At 43.3% G+C, this 16001-nt stretch overlaps 2 protein-coding genes across 2 annotated transcripts; one reads left to right on the plus strand and one right to left on the minus strand.

The window, feature by feature from the left end:
• Positions 1 to 92: 92 nt before the first annotated feature.
• Positions 93 to 8674, minus strand: LOC135917900 (transcription elongation factor, mitochondrial-like). Its single transcript, XM_065451518.1, has 5 exons — positions 8542 to 8674; positions 4111 to 4431; positions 3448 to 3594; positions 2251 to 2409; positions 93 to 453 (listed from the first exon to the last, which is right to left on the minus strand). Exons 1-5 carry the CDS (start codon positions 8629 to 8631, stop codon positions 229 to 231), a joined length of 942 nt encoding a protein of 313 aa, XP_065307590.1. The 5' UTR covers positions 8632 to 8674; the 3' UTR covers positions 93 to 228.
• A 186-nt stretch (positions 8675 to 8860) lies between these two features.
• Positions 8861 to 13782, plus strand: LOC135917862 (putative glutathione-specific gamma-glutamylcyclotransferase 2). Its single transcript, XM_065451464.2, has 4 exons — positions 8861 to 9184; positions 9436 to 9477; positions 9606 to 9701; positions 12317 to 13782. Exons 1-4 carry the CDS (start codon positions 9050 to 9052, stop codon positions 12665 to 12667), a joined length of 624 nt encoding a protein of 207 aa, XP_065307536.1. The 5' UTR covers positions 8861 to 9049; the 3' UTR covers positions 12668 to 13782.
• The last annotated feature ends 2219 nt before the right edge of the window (positions 13783 to 16001 follow it).

Here is a 16001-nt window from a genome sequence, read left to right on the forward strand (position 1 = left end):
GATGTTTGTCAGTACTTTTTCTAGGGTTTATAAAGTTCAAACATTCATTTGAGGCGAAACATGACCTACTGCGAACAGTGTGTCAGTACTCCTTTAAACGACATTTATTGTAACAATACATCCCTACATGTGCTCGGTAAGCACAATAATCCTCGCACTGTACAGCTCCTAGAGTTATGTACATGGGGATAGGCAGTGTCCTCCCACATCTGTAACATCAACGTAGTTTCAAGTCTTGGCGAGCATGTAGAACGCCCTGGCCAGTAGAAGGACTCCACAAAAGTATTCTCTGTTGACGGATGTTTCTTTAAAGTAGGCGCTCCTCAAGTTTCCTTGGAAGCTGATCACGCCGGCATCCACCAGTTTCTTGAGCATGCCCTGGCCAGACACTCGCTCGTTGCCGACGTTCAGGTCGAAGAGGTTTGTGATAGCGGACGACTTTATGGAAATCACCTGCGATGAAACCCAATATGGAAAGCATAAGAATATATTTTTGCTTGTTATTCTGTCCTGCATTATCGTCGTCTTTATGAAAAGAAACACATGAGCGCTTGGCAAACCGACTCACCGCTCACATGTTGTGTGGCGAGATGCCAAAGCAAAGGAAGCGAAGGACACTGTTCCTCCTTCTGCCTGCATCCGTATCATGAACGTTTTTACTTTTTATCTTTCCTTTGGCACTCCCGTGAACAAGAACTTTTTCATATGAATTTGATATGAATGCACATCATCTATTGAGGCTTAGCAATCAAAGTAAACAGTATGGCAGGTAGCATGATCGCCTTACCAGATTCTTGTATTCTGAGCTCGCAAGCAGTATCAACGAAAGAAGGAAACATGCAGCAGTTGGACAGTAAAAGGAACTGCAACATACTCTTTTTGCTTTTGCATATTGCAGCAGTGTCGCACGACGTGTGGCAAATGTGGCTTTTTTGACGTGCTTACATGTTCCTGTTCGTAACGGTGATGATACTAAATGCATTATATACATGAACATCATGCTGGGGCTGATGTTTTGAGATCTCGGAAAGGCAAAGGCATTAATGCTACGGTAACGCCACCCGATGCCATGTACATCACTCATAACCAAGGGCTTCATAAAAATTGTGTGGGTCAGTGCTTCTAAAGTGGGTATGTGCGGTAATGGTGCATTTAATTCAAAATAGTGGCATGTCAGTAATAGTACTCCCTTTAACCGTTTCTGTACCACTGATGAGTACATAGTCATCATGAGGAAAAGTGCCTTGCAGTGTGGACAGATGGTGCATACATCTTCTTCAATAGTTGCAGTTTCTAACACTAGATGGCCTGTGTGTAGTCTTTCCCTCTATTTTTGACTGAGCGAATGCTTGCCTGTACACCACACCTCTGGGAAACTTGGTACCATTTTTCTTATTTCCTGGGGTATGGAAAGGGTTAAACATTGTAGGAAGACTAAACAGACGAGAGTGTCAGTACAGCCATTAAAGGGACCCTGAAACACTTTTCGAACTAAGAAAACATTGCCAATCTGTAAAAGAGGCGCCTGTGAACATGTGAGCCAGATATTACTCCATTGCATGCACCAAGGAATTTACAATCCCTTTTCGAAAATCGCATAAAAATTGCTTGCCATTTCTTCTGCAATGTCATGCAGCATTATCGCAAACAGGTGGACCCAGAAATAGCTGTTGGCTGATTTCATGATTGCAAGAACATTTTCAGCAATACATAACTGCTAATTTTGAGGTAAACAAATAAAACATAAATATGTCGGCAACCTCAAAAATGCATGAAAATTGTTTCATCTTGACGCTGCCAGTCTATGCACCACAATTGCACGAGGCTACGTCTAATGGGTGAGGCCTCCGAGATAGCAGCAGGATGCTCTGCAGCGCAGTCTACCTCAGCCGCCACAAGGTGCTGCAATGCCCCAACACTCAACTTTTGGGCGGAGCATTGCCCCCTTGACTTCATGCCTGTGTAGCTTCCAGTGGTCTAGCGGTGATGGAAAGTGAGGGAAGGCCACGTATCGGCACAATAACTCTACTTATACTTGACGGATTAGAAAAAATTTTGCAATACGAGATTAATGAGACGATGTAGTTCAATAGTGAGGCCATTACGTGATTAGTTATGAAAGTGTTTCAAGGCCCCTTTAAGCACTGTGAGGAGATGCAACAGAAGAGGGGTGGCGTATTTGTATCTTGCCTCTCCCCTTGTGTCGCCACACCTTGGTGCGCAATTTATGTCTTTCCGCATGAAACCGACCTGTGGCTGCAGCTGCTTGCCATGGCTCAGCAGCGCCACCAGCATGGCCTGCACGGTCAGTTGGCTTTGGCTCTGGGCGAGTTCGCCCTTGTGCCGCTGCGCCTTCTGCTCGACCACGTACAGGCTCGCAGGCGGCAGCTGCCTCAGCACCTGCTGCACCTGAAGCGGGCAGACGACTTTAAAACATGCAGGAGCACACAGTCAAGCAGGAAATCAACACCCAGTCAAACCTGATTATATGAACCGGAGAGCAACAAATTACACTCTACATCGAACAGGCAAAGCTTGCTTAGCAGCATTCGTGCAAATTAAGTTCCTGCAAATTTCACAATGGAGACACGAGTCTAAAAGGTGAATTATTACAATGTTAATTAGTGTAACTTAATTAGCTCACATCACACCAATACAGTCAAACCTTGATTTAAGAAAACCATATCTTACAAACTTCTTGATGTAAAGAACTGATTCCGCAACACACTTTCATGAGCATGACGCAGTGAAAACCTTCAAACGAAGAAGTGAGCTCAACATCTCTCAAATTTTTATGAAGTTTTCCTTTTGTTTTCTTTTTATTATTATTATCGGGAAATCATTGTGATAATATGCCTATATGCCAGGTTTCAGTTCAGGAGATGAATGCCATTGACTTGTTAAGTTTTGCCACATTCTATGCTAGATGCCTCAATATTTTGTTTTATGCACAGTAAAACTAACACATAGCCTATATGACATTCTTCGTATGCTAAAGCAAGTTCTCATAAATAGTATAGCAAACCACTGACTAATAACTGCTATACTAATCGAGTCCTAACTCAACATTTCACTGCTTCTTTTGTAGAAAAATGTACTCCACATGGCCAGAGCTAAAGGTGAACAAGCTGTTCTAATTTTCTTTTGATGTTATAGCCAGGCCAGCGGCCGTGCTACAGATATGGAACTCTGTTTGGGCATTACAGGGTTAATAAATGATGTTTATTTGCACGAGTGTTCTAAGCGTTTTCGATATAACAATATAATTCACAGGTCCCGTCAACTTCGTTAAATTGCAGTTTAGGTGTACTTGTCACGCAAGTATTGTCCGCCTCGTCGAGTAACCCAGCTAACATGACATAATTATGCCAGTCGCTCAGGAGATCCTCAATGAGCATGTTTGCATATTTAAAATCGCCTGGTATAACAACGTATGACAATACTCACTGCATCGTAGTAGTTATACAGGTGAGGCTGCACCTTGTCTTCGAGGAACTGCACTCGTTCGAGGGCGAGCACAAAGTGGTCACACGTCACGTGGGCCCACGTCATGAACGGAGGACTCACATCTATGGCCACTATGTCACTGACGCTCTGAAAGAATGCAGGAAAAAAAGAATGGTGAACTGCATGACCAGAGGTGAAAGAGGAGGGGTAACAAGGGGCCCAGTTTTTGTTAGTCCATACGAGGCAAATAGACAAATGAAGTCAAGGAAAGCATATGGGAAATTACTTGCTTTAACCGATTAGTTTAAACCACGCTAAAAAGAAATAAAAGTCAACAAAAAAAAAGCAACAAAGGGCATCGAACCCACAACTCTCGTATTACATGTTAATGCCCGTATTAATGCTCTTACCTAAAATTGAGATACTGCAGCATCATTTTCCCATACATTTTCGTAGGTTACTGGAGTTGAGACACTTGCTTCATTGTCTATTGGCTTCGTATGACCGAAGTTCAGTTTTCTTCGGTTGGTTGCAGTTGTTTTGCCTCAAACCAGGTAACAATATATACAGAACGATTAAATTATTTCCTACTGGCAGGAATAGAATCTAGCTTACAAGCCTTAAAAGCGTGCAATGTTACCACCACGACGAGTAGCCGCTCACCTCAATCCTCTCCATTGTTAGTTCAGGGATGATGCTATTCCCCCTGTCGGGCAGCCTCTTCTCCTGCGGCTTCTTTCCGTACAGGATGGTCTCGCAGATCCTGGCCAGGCCGCGCGTCTGCATGCCGTCGATGGCGCCCACGTGCTCCATGCTGGCAAAGCCACTGTTCTCCTCGCGGTGGTGCAGGATGCGCATGATGTTCAGCGGGCTGATGGACAGCTTGCGCAGCTCCTTTTCTGACGAGTTGTTCAGGACCCTCAGGATCTGGTCCTGCTGCTCACGGGTGTACTGCTGGCCAAAGGATATCGACCGGACACCGCCCTGTACGCAGAATGGAGGAATACGGCAGGCTTCGCATTAATTCGAAACCCTTGGGCATTTCCATTTGAACTGCAAGAAATTTCTGTGGGTAACTGGTGCAGAGCTGCCAACCAAAAAGGGGCCCTGAAACACTTTTCTAACTAATCATAAAACGGCCTCAATATTAAAGGACGTCGTTTTTAAATCTATTGCCAAAAAATTTTTTCAAATTTTTCAAGTATTAATGTTTTAATGTCGTTTCATGCCCACTGGCGTGCTGGAAGCTACAGAAGGGAGAAGCCAAAAGGGCAAGCCCCGGCCAAAGGTTGAGTGTCTCGGCAGTGAAAGGACTCATCGCAGGACTCCATGGTGGCTGCAGTAGACTACACTATGCAGCATGCCACCACTACCTCAGGGGCCACGCGCAGCAGATGCAGCTGTACGCATTTGTCGTGTGCAGACTGGCTGTGCTAAGATGAAATTATTTTTCCGTCTTTTTGAGATCTCGTACATATATATGTTTATTTAACTCAAAATTAGCAGTTAATGTATTACTTAGAATGTTCTCTTGATCACGGGATCAACCGGTAGCGTAGCTGGGTCCAGCTGCTTGCGATGACGCTGCATTCCAACATTGTGGAACTGAGAGGAAGCGACTTTTTGTCGTTCTTGACGCGAAATTGTAAATTCTTTGCTGCATGCAGTGCAGAAATATTAAGCATTAAGCTCACATGGTTCACAGGAGCCTCTACAACAGATCGAGAATGTTTTCTTGCATTCAAAAGTGTTTCGGGCCCCTTTATAGCAGATACAAAAGTAAAACAACAGCTCTGTTCAGACTGATAAAACATTCTTTCAAGACTTTATTTTCATTACTACTGCGGTAATGGGTCAATTATTAGAAAAGCAAATAAAGGTCATAGTTTTATTCTTTTTTTATTGCCTGCAAGAACCACAGCGTCAGTTTATCAATACGACATCACACATTCCGATGTACCTTCTCATGTTGTAGGACATTGTGGCATGGTAAAAGTTCCGGAAACATGCTAAGTTCAGAATTCTTCTCTTTTATAATACAATGCAGCTCGTACTTACTGTCAAAAAATTAACCAGGCTCTAGCAGAAGCAGTCAAAATCTACTATATCACAGCAAGCCGGTGTAATAACTTCAAGAGTGGTAAAATTGAGGTTTTTCTGACTTACCAAGCATGGTATCACAATAAGAGTGTCTTTTTTGGTACTGTACCAGACGGGTAATTCACTAATATAGCTCAATTTGTTTATCTCTTCAGTGTCCTTATAACATTTGAAAAATACTGCAGCCAAAGGCTGTAAATACAAACATTTGAACAACATTCATGATAGTTTTGTTGCATACTCTTCATTGAATGTTGAATGTTTATCAAAAATCCACAGGCGTCGTACTGTGGCGACGCTGTAAGGACAGGCACTCGGCTTTACAGCTGCAGCTAGAATGACCTGTGCCAGACAGGAAGAAATAGTGATGAAATTTATTCCCAAAATCTTGCCAAAATGTTAGCCGAAATTTCCGCTGCGTGGCCTCCCGTTTTTTCTAAAGTTGTACATGACTATGGAGACCACGACATCAGCAAAAAAAGTGTCAGATTTCTTCGAACAGAGCCTTGAAATGTGGAAGTCTCTCAGTGCATCGCACTGGGGAAACGGGCGTGCATAGACTGTGGTGTCACTTGATTTTAGCCAGCACACCCAGGCTGCGAAGAAAAGAAAAAAATTTTGTGGCACCATTGGTCTCCAAACTTTTGCTCCCAACTGCACAGTCATAAGCAAACGTTTGAAGACTAATGGGACTGCAAAATATTTTATATTCATAGCCTGCGTATGCCAGCTGAAATCAAGTGGCACAGCCTACATGCGTGTGTTAGACCAATGCAATGTAGTGATGGAATTCCACATTGCATAGCTACGGTAAATGGAATTTATATTTTTTACTCATTCTGTGGTCTCAAAACTTCTGCTTAAGACTGTACATTGGCTCTGTCAACAGAGTGATGGTGCTGGAGGTACATCAGAATAATTATGCCTGTCCCCCCAAAAAAATCGGGCTCTAAAAAAAAAAACAGTCGGAAACTGTTCTGTATTCTCTTGAAATCAATGTTTCGCCAATGTGGACACAAACAAAGATTTTAAATTACTGGTGGCGTTATGACAATTGTAATCAAGCACTGAAAAGTGGGCATTCCAGATGAAATCGTGTTTGTTGGTAGGTATGACAATGGTCTATCCGAGTGACAAAATGAGCGCCAAGGGAAAGAAAAATGCAGCTGAGAACCGCAGAGGCAAAGATCACGTGACGACACAAAGAAATTCTAAGGCATAACATTGGCTCAGGTGATACAGGAAAAGGCCAACTGGGCTTTCTGGGAGGTGTCATTGTCTTGCAATGACCTTAAAACAGGATTCCTGCTGTTTCTGGTGATGATCAGAAGCTTGAGTCATCAGTAAGGTGGACTATATGTGGTTCACAAGAAAGGTTGTGACTTAGCATACACACAATGCACAGATGTACACGATTCACAAATGCGCACACATCTGCAGCTGTGGAGCGCTTTATGGATAATATGCTTGTGGACCAAACTCCATGTATGTGGTAAATAAATGAACTTGAACTAAGGAAATCGGAACAGATTAAAGTGATTCTATCAACTGACTTTTTCCCAGGAAATCACATTAAATGCAAGGCAACAAGGAAAAGGAATAGCACACCTCGAAAAGAAGCACAAGCAGCACATAACATAGTAAGCAGAAAAACGCACACACACAAAACACTATATGGCCTCACACTCAAGCCATGTTTATGTAGTACACCCATGAGCAGAAGTATACATACCAGGGATTGCACGATAAAAACAATTTTCTTCGCTACCTATATATGTGTACCTATAAATTGAGAACTGCAGTACAAACATGGGATTGCAAGGTTTCCACTGCACTTGTCAATTTTGGTTTGTGTACCCGAGTTAAGAAAGAATTCAGTTTTTCTGGCGAGCCTGTGGTCCGTATAATTTTGCACACAGGTGTACACGCGAACACAAAGCCAGTTTGCGTAAATTGTCACGATGCGACATTTAGACTCGGTTTTCTACATGTACTATGTATTTCAATATGTATTTATAATCCAGAGCACATCGATGCTTCTAAGCCGCTTCCATGTTTTTGTGGTGTTTGCCAGTATGGGAGCTGTAAGTTTAGATTAACCAAAAGTGCTGCAAACCGGCTGGGCATAAAACATTTGAGACTCGTTTGAATTAAGCAGCACTTCGAATCATATCCAAATATGAACATTCAAATAGCAGTTTCAGCAATAAGCAAGTAAACCAAGCACTCGATCCTCTCATGTCTTTCACATGCTAGATCATGGTCAAATTGGCCCGCATAACGGCCTGGTATTTAGTCACCCAACAGCTAGTATAGCGATGCTCCCAAACAGTGATTATTGTCACAGGTCTGCTAGTCAACCTTGTGTGTCGTAAGAGAAGTTTGTGCCAATCACAGTCACATCAATGCTACTAATCTTTTCTACACGTCAGTCAAAATGTGCATAATACGTTAGGAGCTAAAAATATCGTTCCGTATGTCGCGCTTCTTACAGCAGTACTCCAGCCAGCCGCTTGTTACGCGACCTAGCATTCAAAAGGCATGAGGATATCTAAAGCGAAGCTGCGTGCATTTTCTTTTTTTATTTAATACAGCAACGACAGGGGCTTCAGAAACATGTGGTCTCCCCCTCCACAGTTGCAGCCTCCGCAAACGTTTTGAGCCTCCCACTTGACACAATTCTGAACCCTCTGGCAAGCGATGATTACTGGCGGATACAGCTGCAGTTGAAACAAACAGCGGTGCTGCTGGTAAGAATGGAGTAGTGATCAGAGAGCAAGCCGGTAACTGCACGTGCAATAATTTATTACCGACACCAGTTCGGTGCTGGTCGTTGAGAAAGTTTGGTGACTTCCAACGCTGAACTAGCCTTCACCGGTAAGGAGGCCCAAGGTCGCGATCGTGAGCCCGGTCGACAAACGAAAGTGGTTGCACAGACGGGCAAAACGTTTGATACTTAAGCAGACATGAACATCGGAGGGCACATTCACTTACAACTTCAAGGGTACACGCATCCTGAAAAGGTCCGAAAGCTCTGAACAAGTTCACACGATTAAAAAACCACACCGGGCATCGCAACCTCATGGTACCACCATAGAAACTCCATTAACAAAAGCTACGAAAATAACGAAAATAATAAGTGCCTGTTAGCGAAAGTGCTAGAGAGAATATCAAAGTATAGTAACAGAGGAAGGTGTATTGTGCTGCCCTGTGCTGCCGTTTATGCAGGTGCCTTCGAGGCATGTTACATCGTTGCTCTATGATCTATATATACTTGCTGCGTGGATCGCCATTGGCCTGCGTATGGCACGTGCCTTGTGTCGTCATCGGGCGCGTGATGCGCTCCAGCGACCGACGTCTTTTGCTGCTTTTCCGGTGGTTTTCGCGAGTGCACAGCTGTTTTCGTGACCTTCGCAGGTGGCGGAAACCGCCGATGATTGTCGTCGAGGGAGCTAGTTAAACGGTAGCCAGATAGTTTAAATAGTTTCGAAACCGGTAAAGTATGTGGGTCTTCGGGTACGGCTCGCTTATGTGGAAAGCGGATTTCCCATACAACCGCAAGCTTGTCGGTTATGTCAAGGGATACGTGCGTCGGTTTTGGCAGGCCAGCGAAGACCACCGTGGAGTCCCCGGCAAAGTAAGCTTAGTTACGGTTTCCCGTGAGCTCTAATGCGCCTCCGCCGACTAAACGTAAAGCTTGAAATTTTGGTTTCAACTGACAGTTCGACGCAGCGTTGCGTAACATAGCTCACGCTTGAAAGCAGTCTGCATGGTTTCGCTTTGGCATGCATGACTTTGGAGCGTGGTACGTGCGCCTTATTTTGCACTTTGTGACGTCGCTGTTTAATTAACTTCTGGTCATTTCAATTATCGTGCGTCCGATTGCAGCCGGGACGTGTGGTGACCTTGGTACCGTCGACGGACCCAAACGTAAGCAACGTTCGCGCTTTTTCTTTTTTTTTTCACGCCTATTCTTGGGAGGTTACCTCCCGTTAGTGTGTTTGCGAGACCGCGCGAGTTATAAATTCCGCGTCTCCTCTTTTCGACCTTGTTTACAGGATTGCGTTTGGGGCGTCGCTTACGAAATACCCGAGGCTGAAAGGGATGAAGTCATCGGCCGCCTCGACTTCCGCGAGAAAGACGGCTACGACAGGGTAAGCTACTTACATTCATACATGCATACATGCATGCATGCATGCATACATACATACATACATACATACATACATACATACATACATACATACATACATACATACATACATACATACATGCATGCATGCATGCATGCATGCATGCATGGATATTTATATATTTGCTAAAGCATAACTGCGAGTCAGCCTGGTTGGAACAGATTCATTTTTAAACAAACTTTTTGAGCGCGAAACAAACAGGGACAAAGAAAAGGAGCAACACAAGGACGAGCGCTTTCTAACAACTGGTTTTATTTTCGAAGAACCACCTGCCTAAATACCTACAGATCTGTGCGATCCAGTCAACAAAACACGCCAGTAGCGCATATAACAACACTTGTGATAAAATGCCTCGGATCAGTGCTACGCCCTCCACCCTCATCTGCTACTATGCTTTGATAGTTTCTCTAGTACTTTTGCTAGCAGACCTTTTTATTTATTTTTAGCTTTCGTTAATGAAGTTGGTATTGTGGTTTCATGAGGTTGCGATGCCCGGTGCAGTATTTCAATCGTGTAAACTTGTTCAGAACCCTCGTACCTTTACAGGATGTGTGTACCTTTGAAGGTGTAAGTAAATGTGCCCTCCGATGTTGACTGGGTAGCGCTGATCTCAGGCATTTTATCACAAGTGTTGCTATATGCGCTATTGGCATGTTCTGTTGACTGGATCACGCAGATCTGTGGGTATTTAAGCAGGTGGTTCATCGAAAATAAAGCCAGTTAGAAAGCGCTCATCCTTGTGTTGCTCTTTTTTTTCTCCCTGTTTGTTTTGCACTCAAAAAGTTCGTATAAAAATTTATTTGCTATACCTAAATCACTTAAGTGATTACCTAGGCAGTGGCTTGGAGACTGGTTGCAGCATTTATCTGTGTCACACTCTCCTCTACAACGAAATGGCCTGTATAGCGAGTGATTTCGGAGACCCGAAGCACTTCGTTATAAAGGTATTCGTTGCCCCCACGTACATATTTAAAGTAATCGTTGAAGGCCAAAAAAAATTCAACAGAGACGCTTAAGACCGCTTACGTGTGGGAATGCGAAAGCATTATATAGTCCGGTTAGTGAAACATTTTCTTTTTTTTCGCGTGTTCCTTGTTCGTGCAAGGTCTCACCTGCGTTCTAACTGCGACACAGTAAGGCCAAAACAAAACGCACCCAGTGTCTTAATATGCTCGCTTGCCTGTAAGGAGTTCATAACTCGGAAGACTGCTCAGCGCCGTTCAACCAGACATTAATGCTTTTTATTTGGCTGCGCCGTCATGTATGCAATGACGCAAGTACTAGGCACACATTTAGTCATCGAGAAATGTGGTAGCATCAGGGGAGCATGCTCGTCTCACACCCCCCGAAGGCCCTGCTTCCATTCCCACCCAGTCCAAAATTTGCCAAATTCAGTCAGTCCGAGAATTATTTATGTGTTTTTACTCTTTGTGCCCTTGGCCATATTTCGTACCATCTTTCGGTCACGCCACTACGCTGCCACATTTTCACGTAATGGGGCAGATAATGTTTTCACATCATAAAGGAAAGTTATAAAGTTCGAGCTCTTCCCCTAAACGGTTAAAAGCAACAATTTGATAAATATCTTTCCATAGCAGAATCATTAAGAAGTTACTGAACACAGCTGCAAAGAACTATGGATCTTGTTTTCAACGTATCAGTACGGCTGACCATACATGAGCTTGCGTAGAATACACAGGTACATGAATAGCAGTGCCTAATCTCAGTGCATTGAATTTGCAGTTAATTTTCTTGCAACGACTGCAATAATATCAGAGAGCATGGTTTTCTCTTATCGCTATATTGTAATGTTACCTGGTTTATTCATATGAAACAATAACTACATTTGCCGGAATAACTGAGTAAAAGCATGTAATGACTTTTAGCTTGTGCTGTCTTCACTTGGCAGATACAACAAGCCCACTGTTTGCACCTTTGTCTTCTTATATTTACTATAGAAGAAAAGTACTCATGCCTCCGCAACATAAGCACGTCTTTGGTCAATTTCTTCCAACGCAATACACCACACTTTTGCCTGTCACAAACCAAAGTGCTGCTAAGGCATCTGAGAAGCAGTCCATGTTTTCTCCCGTGCAATTAGATTTAAAACCCCTGATAACCGTACATCAATTTGGACCTCTCCGATACAATGTTTGTCACAGCCCAGGTGTAACTTTAGGATGTCAAACCTTTTCCCTGGATGCTTACAGCAAATTGCACCAAAATCATTCAAAGTTTCAGAGCACCCCTGGCTTGAACAGGGTAGCCTGTAGTGAAAAGTTTGGTCACATGTCACCTGCAGTCAAGGATCTAGCAAAAGATTTCCTAGCGAGGGAAGGTCATAACAGGCTCTTGCTATGCATTTAGTTTTGTGATTAAGGCGCCTGTACATTTGCCAAAGCATCACTACGTTTTATATTGAATTAGTGTACACCTTCTTCTACTACTACCTATTATCTGCATGTTCAGTGCCAGACTCGACAGAATGGTTTCGTACACAAGCATAGTCATTTAGAGCCGTAGTATTGCAAGTGAATCTCTCGGGCGTTGGCTAACTCCATGTGGAAACAATTTAGGTGCAGGTGTTGTTCCACCCCGGCAAATCCGAGGAGAAGCCCTTCTCGCTCACCATTTACGTAGCGCAGAAGGAGAACCCCTTCTACCTGGGACCTGCCAATGCGCTGGACATTGCCCGGCAGATCCACGATGCCGAGGGGCCAAGCGGCTCCAACCGCGAGTACCTCCTCTCTCTCATCGAGTGCATGCGCAACATCGCACCGCACGTTCGTGACCAGCACCTGATGGACATCGAGCAACACCTGCTCAACCTTGAAACGGTAGCGGCAGAAAAAAAAAAGACTCCAACGAGCCACGAAGAGAGCCGAAGAGCGCAGCATGAAGACAGCCGGCGCGCTGAGGTTGCCTGATGCCTGTGTTGAGTGAGAAGGCGGGAGGGGGGGTCACCCGTTGAAGAATGTGAACTCTTTTATCAAAAGTATTGACTTTGTCTTAAACAAGGGCATTGGTCAAAAGTGACTGAGTTGGTGCGAAACTCTGGCAGCTCTCTCGTGATTATCTGTTGGACAAGTGCTTGTCTCTGAAAGGCTGTAGTACTCACATTCAAGAAGAGTAAAGTGTGCCACAATGTTCCAAGAAAATTTCTGCAAGACTGGCACAAAATCGCTCAGCAAATTGTTTTGATGAAAATCTGTGCTACTACTTTGTGCACGCTGTGGCTTGTATTGCTATAACGACGGCCGTTAAAAATAATTTTCCTTGAAATATTTATGCTTTATGCTCGGTTTCCACTCATGAAGCAATTAGCATAGTGTGAGCCCACATTGGTTGCTTTAAAATTCAATATCCTTTTGTACACGCATCCGTTAGTGCGTGTGATAGAATTTGCTTACAAAGCTTTCTACATATTTGGGTATTCAGGAAGGGCACACTGATTAGTTTAGAGAAAATTGCAGCAGGACTGCCACAGGAATTAGACTGCTCATTGTATTGGTGAACCTCTATGCATCTGTACATAATGCTGGCTCAAGCTCAGATTTTGCTAGGAATGTGGTGAGCATAGCAACGGCATCCGTCTTTCTGGTTTATAGTTCAGTATCCATCCTCTCAGCGAATGCAATAGAATTTGGTAAAAATCTGTGCAACTACTTAAAACTGACAGGGGCTTGGTTACCACTAGTGAATTTATTAGTGTAGCTTCAGCCTGTATGTTTTGGACTCAAGTTCAAGATACTTTTGTGCACACATCTGTCAGTGTAATGTGATGGAATCCACTTTCTTAGTCAAGATCCTAGTTGGGCATTGTTTTTGTTGTGATGACAGTATGCCTGCTTTGTGTGTAGTTTTCGGTTCTCGGCCAAAGAAAAAAAAATCGAGTGGCCAGTATTCACAGCAAACATGAAGATGGAGAGTGAATCGTCAAATTTTTCATTGCACCTTGTTCTTTGAGGTGCCACGCATGCATGTGCCTGTTACATGAGTGTGTGGAATCTACAAATGTGCAATAAAAGAAAAGTAACAAGCTTTTCTTTGCAGTGTGGTATTCTTTTTCCAGATTTTAGTACCAAGCAAAACTGGCGACATTGTAATGTCACTGATTGGATGCACAAACTTGCAGTGTGTACAGAAGTGGCTGCTATGATGCACACAGCAGGAGCATATATACTTATCCTTATGTATTTATGACAGCTTTATTTCTAACGTTCTCTGTTTAATGCTGGACTAGTGATGCTGATATTTTACACCAAGATTGCTTACTGTAGTCCATATCACTAGGCAAAAAATTTCAGCATCAGCACTTGCGCAACTTGCCTGTTGAATATGGAAAAACCACTGTCGTCTGCGCACTTTGGCAAAGTGTGCTCTGCAAGATCTGTACTTGTCTGTGCAGCAGTGGCAGAAGGCCAAGGTCAAGCCAGTAAAAAAAAAAAGGTTTTGTTCTGTACTGTGTATTCCTGTATTGTAAATTGGAACATGTCTTGTGTACTGCACGTAATTCGGCAAGCGCTGCCCAAACTACACCATGAATGCCTAGCAGCTTGGTCACTTCTCATATTTCCATTGGCACTCTGCAGAGCACGGGGCCATGAATTTGATCCATAGCACTTCCAGTATCCCCAGTGCATAAGAAAAAGCTGTTCAATCTTTTTAAGATTGCGTGCAGTATACAGACAAAGCTCCCGATTTTATTTTTGCCGATTCCTTCATGACCTCCTCTCACCGTGCTTGATCTTGTGCATGTTATCCAAGGCAGGCGCTTGTGATTCCCTTTATCACAAGACTTCACTGGTGCCACAAATTAAAATGTATATATGTGCAAACTCACCTGAATAGTTTTTGAGGTTTGAGTTGGAGCTCGCTCAACATTTTTCAGATATCAATTTTTACAAAAACGTATTTTGTACTGTTCACCAGAAAGTTTAAAGCTGCTGAAAGGTTGGGCGGCTCAAGGTCACAAAGTATGCTTGCAAAAGGAAATTACAATGGCATCTGCACCGCCCTCTTGTGAAGGCACGAGGCACCACATAACAGCGGGATAGGGTAGTATGTGTTTCGAGCTAGTTCATTCGGACAAGTTCTTGAAGCATGTCAATCAAGTTGACATCAGCAGAATCACTGAAAAACTCAATGTGACATAACCAATCATGAGCCATTCCACTCTGTGAAGGTGGCTGAACAGCAAAGCTGTTTAGCACACGACGCAGAGGTGACGCATAATTTTGAACAAAGGTACAAACTCATTTATTGTCTTGATTGGTGGTCGTTGTTTAGCTCGCAACTACAATCGCATTCCTTGATAATGTCAAATCTATGTACATATGCTGCTGGGTGGTCGGTGAGGCCAGATCAGTGTGGCATCGCAAGGGATATGTCTGCAACACAGAATCTGTCAACTGCTCTCTTTTCGGTACCGACACATCCACATTGAAAATGCCAACGACAACAGGAGTATTGTCATAGTAGCTAATGCACACAAAGTGAGTAGCCACGTGCCTTACGGGACTATGACTCATTGCGTTTTTTTGCTTGCTTACAGGGGTAGGAGCCATTGATGATGACAGTTTTTGACAGGCTGTTCTGTATGTTCTATGCGTGATTAAAAAGAATTTAAGCATCCTTAGCTTCACTTTGCCAAGTGCTTGTAGCCTCTGTCTTACGGGGCTATCAGCCATTGCATTTTTTGCTTGCTTACAGGAGCATGAATGCTTGCAGTGGTATGAGCCTTTGTTGATGATAGTTTTCGTTCACGAAGAACAAAAATGCATGGAACCCTAGCCATATACAGCTTCGCTGTAAAAGTGTTGCTTGTCAGTCTCTGGTGTTTTAAGTTTGTCTGTGTGTGGCGTCCAAAGCTAATTTATTGTTAGCCCTGTAAATGGCCTATCACAGAACCACATCAATGAAAATTGGAACCTGTCAGCCTTTATTTCTCGCCATGGAGGGTACATTTGTACAAGATACCTATTAAATGTTATTAGAGAAAAAGCTTAATTAGTATGTTACTTTTGTAACTAGTTTTTGAATTATGCAGAGTTGAAACATCTGTGCAGGAAATCAAAAAGCGAACATGGACTTTGTGTTAAGTTTCCCATTCCTTGATCGGCATTTTGTGGCATGAAACTGTAGCACAACATTGTCATTTAATTGGAATGAAATTTTTAAAATACATATTATGGACTTCGGATAACACAGATGTTTTTGGTCAGATTATCGGGGTCCCTTTTAACAAGAGTCGACTGCATT

The sequence above is a fragment of the Dermacentor albipictus genome, chromosome 10 (genome assembly GCF_038994185.2).
Source record: "Dermacentor albipictus isolate Rhodes 1998 colony chromosome 10, USDA_Dalb.pri_finalv2, whole genome shotgun sequence".
NCBI lineage: Eukaryota > Metazoa > Arthropoda > Arachnida > Ixodida > Ixodidae > Dermacentor > Dermacentor albipictus.

Coding starts and splice junctions, on each gene's coding strand:
- LOC135917862 (XM_065451464.2), top strand. CDS start 9,050: ATGTGGGTCTTCGGGTACGGCTCGCTTATGTGGAAAGCGGATTTCCCA. Junction 9,185..9,435: donor ACCGTGGAGTCCCCGGCAAA/GTAAGCTTAGTT, acceptor GTCCGATTGCAG/CCGGGACGTGTGGTGACCTT. Junction 9,702..12,316: donor AGAAAGACGGCTACGACAGG/GTAAGCTACTTA, acceptor GAAACAATTTAG/GTGCAGGTGTTGTTCCACCC.
- LOC135917900 (XM_065451518.1), bottom strand. CDS start 8,631: ATGAGGTTGCGATGCCCGGTGTGGTTTTTTAATCGTGTGAACTTGTTC. Junction 4,432..8,541: donor ATGCGTGTACCCTTGAAGTT/GTAAGTGAATGT, acceptor TTCTGCGTACAG/GGCGGTGTCCGGTCGATATC. Junction 454..2,250: donor GCAAGCAGCTGCAGCCACAG/GTCGGTTTCATG, acceptor GTTTCATCGCAG/GTGATTTCCATAAAGTCGTC.